Source organism: Amblyomma americanum, chromosome 11, assembly GCF_052857255.1.
Source record: "Amblyomma americanum isolate KBUSLIRL-KWMA chromosome 11, ASM5285725v1, whole genome shotgun sequence".
NCBI classification, from domain to species: Eukaryota; Metazoa; Arthropoda; class Arachnida; order Ixodida; family Ixodidae; genus Amblyomma; species Amblyomma americanum.
This window is the reverse complement of record NC_135507.1, coordinates 27,279,473-27,286,961: the sequence shown is the minus strand read 5'-3', so window position 1 is coordinate 27,286,961 and position 7,489 is coordinate 27,279,473. Positions and strand designations below refer to the sequence as shown.

At 46.5% G+C, this 7,489-nt stretch overlaps 1 protein-coding gene across 1 annotated transcript in view; it reads left to right on the top strand.

Moving 5' to 3' along the window:
- The window catches only part of cdm (importin-13-like protein cdm), a 42,821-nt gene that overhangs the window by 35,090 nt on the left and 242 nt on the right, over positions 1 to 7,489 (top strand). Inside the window, exons 17-21 of the mRNA XM_077642705.1 lie at positions 1,210 to 1,276; positions 1,573 to 1,631; positions 4,618 to 4,707; positions 4,937 to 5,121; positions 6,445 to 7,393. Of these exons, the coding sequence (XP_077498831.1) occupies positions 1,210 to 1,276; positions 1,573 to 1,631; positions 4,618 to 4,707; positions 4,937 to 5,121; positions 6,445 to 6,556 (513 nt within the window). The 3' untranslated portion in view covers positions 6,557 to 7,393. The remainder of the gene's footprint in view (positions 1 to 1,209; positions 1,277 to 1,572; positions 1,632 to 4,617; positions 4,708 to 4,936; positions 5,122 to 6,444; positions 7,394 to 7,489) is intronic.

Sequence of the window (7,489 nt, the reverse complement as noted above, 5' to 3'; positions counted from 1 at the left end):
GAGATGGCATGCAAAATACAGATACATCAATATTATTTGAGAGACAACTGTTCAGAAAGGTGCGTGAAATCATCAAACGCAGCAAAGCCTTCTCTCCGTGTTAACGCACGCCACATTCTTTCCACGTTCATAACCAACCCCTCCTTCGTTCGCACGTGCCACGCGACCCCTAGGCCGTCGAAAAGCCGTCTTCTCCTACCAGCTTGTGAGCATGGTGGTAAAGCTTGCTGTATCTTGAGTCCCAAGGGGAAAAAAAAAATCGCTTTATATTCATACATTGGTTCCGAATACAACGCGAGGTGCGTTCTGAAAGTGATGAACCCAGGAAAAAAACTCGTTAGATCATGTAAGTATGCTATATTGATTGCATTATCTAAAAGCTGCTGTGTTGGCATTTTAACTGTTGTCAGCTGTGTGTTCTGTTAGCTTTACAAACCTTGGGCTGCTGAACCTCTATGAGTATGGGTTTCGCTTCCTAACAGCCCATGCAAAATGTCATTTCAAGCTGCTGGGCGTCTGCAGTGCTTTACCAGTTTTGAATGCCATTTTAGTCTAGGCTTTTCTTTTTCGTATTTCACTGCAATTTTCTCTACCACTGGAGCAGACTCTTAAAGCAAAAAGGCCAGCAGTACTTCCCCAGTGGGAACTCTGTCTGATATGGAGCTCTTAAATTAGTGGTGCAGGTAATAAGAATGGGAAACGAAAGGAGAGTTGCTTGTAGCACAAGATGAAGTCCCAGAATCAGGGCAGGTGAAGCTAGGATTCCCGCCCTTTGGCATATTAGTGTGTTTCATTCCACATGCCTTGTGCTATTTGAAAATAATGTCCAGAGGGCAGCGTGCTGAAATCATAACTAAGCCAAATGGTTTACACCAGAATGGCAAGAAAAACTGTCCCTATATTTATTGTTCTCGAGTTGCATTTGGGCAGTGACATGTGACGTATGCAGCTGCATGCCTGTCAACTTCTCCCCGTGTATTTTGCTTCTTCTCCTCACTGGCTGTCCTTAGTTATTTGTGTTTAGTATTTATTTGTTTAGCAATGCCATCAACCCCCTTGCACAGTACATGCACAGCAGTTTAGCCGACTGATAAATTCAGCGTTGCATACTGCGAGGCACTATTTCTCTTGCATAATTTTTTGTGTGACCGACTGTATGTGCTGGCCTTGAGATGGAGAACCATAAAACGCTGTACCGTTTGGTTGCAGCTGGCACGCAAGGCTGCTACACTACTGACCGGGGAAAGCGTCAACTTGTCATTGTTATTCAACTGCGGTGAGCTGCCTGATTTGTTTTTCTTGTTGACTCCTTGCTCATCCTGTATGCATGGACCTGCCATGGCCCATGGACCCTGGTTCCACAGTCCATGGTGACTCAGTGGCTTTGTTGCCCGATCTTTGTGTGCTTTGGAAGAGTGCGGACTTTGGAAGAATGCAGACTTGTCTGTGTGCTGCACAGTAGGGTACTGCATTTAAGTTTGTACAGCTTTGTCTTGACCTAAACTTGGCCATTGCTATTTTTGTTGTTTCTCCACTCAGCTTGCCCTATTTGCTATTCTTTTTCATCCCCAGCCATCGCTGCCATTGGTCTTCCTGAAAAAGGCACAGTCAAGGCTGCTGCATTGTTCCTGGTAGGTTCTTGGCACCTGTACAGTAAAGGCTTGTTAATTCAAACTTAAAGGGACCGGCAAAAATGTTAGGATTATCCTAACCTTCGAATGATCCCGGAAAAACTGTCACCTGCTTGCATTACGCTAAATTTATTTGGTGAAAAACTCGCCAGCGGTTGCCTGATTTTGAGATGAGAGCAGTGTGGCAATGGCTGTTTTTCACATTTCTGTCAGTGCTTTATTGCGTACATAATATTTGGAGCATCGAAGCAGATCTACCACAAAATTGTAAGGGCATTCCACATCGTTCATGGTGTGATGTCGTGGAGCGCCTCCGCTCCTGCAACACGCTCATCATAAGTGGTGCCGTCGCTTGTAAGGTGTCACCGCACAAACAGCGCATGGCACCGATGAGTACGAATTTTTGATGCACTGGAAAAATGGAACGCCATGGACGAAGTGAGGGAAACTGCCCAGTGGCACTGAAGTGGTGAGAAAAAAAGGGGGGGAGGGTAAAACACCGGCAGCGTGTCAGTAAGCAACCCGCCGCGGTGGCTCAGTGGTTAGGGCGCTCGGCTACTGATCCGGAGTTCCCGGGTTCGAACCCAACCGCGGTGGCTGCGTTTTTATGGAGGAAAAATGCTAGGGCGCCCGTGTGCTGTGCGATGGCAGTGCACGTTAAAGGGACACTAGGAGAAATTGAAGTTGGCTTGTATCCATAGGATACCAGCTCCTGATCACAAAAACGCCACTCTTCCTGAAAACAAAGCTCTTGTAATGTAGAAAATAGCAAGAACCAAAATACAGGTATCGCCGCCACAGGCCAATCTCGCAAGTACAAGCGTGATGACTTCCTAGGACAAGAGGCACCACCTTGGAGGAATTTTCCTTACCTCATGGATGTCGCGAATCTCTGAGGCTGGCAAAGGAAGGTTGCGCACCCCACCGCTAGCTGTCAGAAATCACGGAGCCTGCGTTTACGTCACGTTTCATGTCACTCCGTTCTGTGACGTCATTAGAGTTGCCGTGACGTCATAAGAGTTTCCTGAGTTTGAATCAGAGCGGCGGGAAAAACTTTTTTAACTTCGAATCCAAATTTCTTTGAAATAAATGCATCTTTCGCGCCCGGACAAGCTGCAACAAAGCCTTGAAATGCCGAACTATCAGATTTTGCTAACAAAAAAAATTGATAGAGTTCTCCTCAGTGTTCCTTTAAAGATCCCCAGGTGGCCGAAATTATTCCGGAGCCCTCCACTAGGGCACCTATTTCTTCCTTTCTTCTTTCACTCCCTCCTTTATCCCTTCCCTTAGGGCGTGGCTCAGGTGTCCAATGAGATATGAGACAGATACTGCGCCATTTCCTTTCCCCAAAAAACCAATTATTATTATCATGTGTCAGCAAGCAGCCGAAACAGTGCTCAGCTGAGTTAAGTTGGCTGGCTGATTCTGACTGGTCGAGCTGCCATCGTTGTGGACTTGTGTGATGTTCAGAAAAGCGAAGCTGAAACTAAGCAGTTGGACTGTTCTTGGAGCCAGGACTCTCTTTGAATTTCGTTGTCATGCCTGTCATCGTGCACGCGTCAGAGGTGCATGAGTGACTCTGCAGCATGGAATTCAGGTTTTGAGCAGGGTTATTGGACGATGTCTCGTCGCACTGGTCTTGGATCTTTGAAGCCGTTTGAATAGTCTGGTGCAAGAGCCTTAGCGTCTGAATGAGCGGGTGTCTCACGCCATAGACTTGCATGGGCGTTGGTTGGGCCGAAGCCAGCGGTTAAGATTACCAGATTTCTGAATTAACGGGGGTCATATTAACGAGCCTTTGCTGTACGGCTTCGTATACTCTCGCACAGCGCACATCGGCAAGGGTGCTCGGCGTTGAGCCTCCTCCATGGCCATCAATTGCATTTGATGCCTGAACAAAAGAGCAAAAGTCGCATGTATGTTCGCACGGCCAATTTTTTTTTTCTCCAGCACTGGGCAGCTTTTGGCTACATGTAGCAAAGCATTTCGTATTTTCGTGTAGAGGTGTGCATTTATGAGCAAGTAGAGGCAACATTTTGTTGTTCTCAACGAAAAGACAAGGGCTCTGCTCTCTAAGCAAGTCGCACCACTCACTTTGCTAATTTCAAAGGAATAGGCAGAGCAAATTATGATTATAGTTTGGGTCTAGCTGCTGGCATGAACAGACCATTTTATAGGTGACGACACGTATGTGGCCTTTCATGGAGAGCATAAAATGGTGTGCATGCGGCTGAGAAGCCCTATACTTGGGTTCTAATCTCTGTACTTTATGACTAGGCAATGTTTTCTTAGACCTGCTGTACATTGCACAAGAGATGTGCACACTTAAATTGCAGGTCCAGCAGTGGTGATTTTAGCTAGTACTTGAAACGTCAGAAAACTTAGGACAGGAAGTTTGCACTTTTGGGTGCTAATTTAAATCACTAGCCAATGTTTCCTTAGACTTGCTGTGAATTGCACAAGAGATGTGCACACTTGAATTGCCGGTCCAGCAGTGGTGATTTTAGCTACTTGAAATGTCGGGAAAACTGAGGACAGGAAATCTGCAATTTCTGGGTCGTGCTCTGAGCAGTGGAAGGCGAAAAAGATGAGGGTAATTTTAAGAGACGTGAAGAAGGCAGCGTGGGCAGTAGAGCTACACAAGTGAATGACAAAAGGAAATCTGAAAGGAAGGGGCCGTGGGTAAGACTCGCAGTGGAGCCAACAGATAACAGCTGGTCTGTTAACGTAGTGGAGTGCATTCCAAGAGAAGGAAAATGTAGCACGCAACAGCAGAGGTTGAGCTAGGGAGACGAGACTAAAAGTTTTGAGCATAGGGCGGCTGCAGGGCAGGGCTCCTGAACTGGAGGTAACTGCGATGCCGATATGAGGAGGTGTGCACGGCAGTAAACGCGATGGAATTTCTCTCAAGTGCATGGTGTCTGCATCTGCCAGCGTCGAGTCCACGCGATGTGCAAAAGATGAGAGTTTCATTTTGACTGCGCAGGCTGAAGTGATCCAGCAGAGCCAGCAACATGCATCTCTGGAGCAGGTCGTCAGTGCCCAACGAATGTTGCTCGTGGAGAGGTGCCTCAGGGTGAGTTCTAGCTTGTTAAGAGAGTGGCGTATGCTGTCTTGATTTTACAGCATCTTATATTATATAGGCACACTTTTATACATTTGCGCAGATGTGTAGTATTGCACTTGTTTCAGTCACTTTTTTTTTTTCATTTGCTGTGCATTGCCAGTGAGGTTTCTGTCGCTGGTATGTGGCATAGAATGAGGGGCGTGAAGCAAAGCTCAACACTTCACTGTGTCATGTGCAGGTCGTGGGTGGCGGCGAGTCCCCGCGGTCAGCAGTGGAGCCCATGGCAGATGTGGTCCTTGCGCTGACCAGACAGAACCTGCAGGCTACTGGCCAGTGCTTAACAGAGCTGCTGATGCAGTCGGACTTCCCAAGTGTCCGGCTGACCCCAGAACACCGGCATCGCTACATGCACTTGCTGCTGCGGTGAGGCTGCTAGCTGATCTTCTTGTTCCAAATATACCCCCCCCCCTCCCCCCCTTTCCCCATTTTTTCTACCCACTGAATCCATCCTCTAAGATGCCCCAGAACGTTCAGGAGGATTAATATCTATCATAATGTCTGATGCTTTGGCTTGAAACCTTGGTGGCTAAACAGAAATCTGCACCAGTGATTCAAGTAGGAGGGTGTGTCTGGGGTATTCATCTTTATTGGTATACTGTGTGCTGTCTTATAATGCATTTGGAATGCTCCGAAGTCAGGAGGTGGCCCATAGTTTCGTGCAGGGTTGCTTATCCTGGCCTTTGCCGGCCTGCCTTCTTCGATGGTTTTGAACAAAACTTTACAAAATCACATGCGTGTTCTTCAATCATTGTGCCAACTCGTGAGCATCGTGAAACAGCTCTGCTGACCCAGCTTTTCTAATGTACAGTATGAATGCATGTGTAGCTTTTCACAGCAGTAACTTGTTCTCTAGCTCCTTATGAATGCAGGAACTGTTTAATGGACTAGCAGCTCACCACAGACCATTGACATGGGTCGGCATCATACCTCTACCTTGTGTAGTGCGCACAGTGTGCAACATAGGGGGCATGTGGTACATAGTGTGCATAATTGTGTACGAAATAGAAGAATAAAAACATCATGCAGGATCACATGAAGCATCACTGTAGCAAAAGGACGAAACCTAATTTCTAAACTTGTGAACTGTACACAAGCATCCGGATAACTTGGAATGCAGAGACTTGGACCCCCTGTATGGGAAAGTGCCACTTGACTTATCCTCCTTGATGCGCGGTTATGAAAAAGCTGCTCTCACAGGCCCTAGAGCATGAAATTGAGAAGTCTGTTTCACGCTGCTTAGGCTGTCTGCAAATGCTATTTCGCAGTGGAATAAGAGAGTGAATTTTGCTGTTTTCCCAGTCTGCACGATAAAAACACATTCCTGAATAGTACTTAGTTCCGCTCCGTTTGGTTGATAGCTTGTCCATTTGTATACTACCACCATTTCATCTAGACCATCGCATTTGTGTCGTTAAAAATGGCATTTTTCCCATCTTCACACTTGGTGATTTTTATGCGCTGGCTTGTCCTTTGTTGTTTTTACTCAAAGTTCTTGTTCCAGCTAACCATGCCTGCCGAACTCAAGCAGGCCTAGGCAAGCCCATAGTGGCTTATCTTGAATATTGCATTTCGATACTGCAACTTGCGTCTTTTAAAAACTGCTTCTGAAGTACTTCACATGTGAAGTTCTCTGCGGAGCGTTCTTTGTCTTAATATTGTGTTTCATGTCACCTCCTTGTGTTGCAGGGAGCGGACGAACAAGCGCATCCTTAAGGAAGCTCTTGTTGAGATGAGCCTCGTGTGCCGTGGGCTAGTTGGCACGGAGTACGCAGCCCAGACAGCACAAAGCTTGCCGTAGGCTCTCCTACAGCGGCACCTGTGATTCCATTGTACAAAGAGACTGCCTTTTGTGCACAGAACATCGGGGGAGGTGCTCAGGCGTCCTCCCACAGGGTCCTCCCTTTCATCAGTGCATTTATCGGTGCTGTCAAGATCTTTGCCGCTACTAGACAGCCTCCCAACAGAAGGGACCTGATAATTGACAAAAGATTTGGACTTCCAAGTCCTACTCTTCCTGCATCAAAACTTCACCGTGCATATGTGCTTCAAGCAATAGTGGGACTGGCCGGCGGCCTGTGAAACATTACAGGAACTATATTTGTTGTTACTGCAAGTGTTGCTTGCCATGAGTGATGTTTGTGAGTTGTGAAAAGTTCTGGACGGAAAGGGCAATGACAAGTGAAGCTTTGTCGTTTTGGTGAGTAGTGCCAAGAATTGGTGCACGCATTATGGCATGCATTAGGAACTGCAACTTGGCATGCATTAGGAAAATCCAATGGACACATCTGAAGCAGTGTGAGAGTTGATTGTCCACCCACCTTTTGGAAGGCTTCCCATAACGGTGTTGGCATTGAAGCCTTTTTTTTGCCAAAAGGTGGTTCCGTAAATTTTGTTGCACAGTCTGGCTCTTGGAAGCTGCTGCCGACTGGTTCTATTTCAGCAGTGGTCTGCTGAGGTCATGTTTTTGCTTTATGGAATCTTGAAAGCAGTAACTTTCAAACATGGAATGCTTTTAGTTCTTAATTCATGAATTTATCCTTTGGACTTTGAGGTGAAAGCACTTTTAAAGGGATAGTAAAAAAAGTGGTAGCGGAAACAAGAAGCTATGCTAGACTGATAGATTGCTAGGGGTACAGTCTAACCTCGTTATAACGAAACGGTTTATAACGAAATAATGGATACAACGAAGAAACGACGATTCCCCTCGGAAGCACGGTCAACACGGGCTATA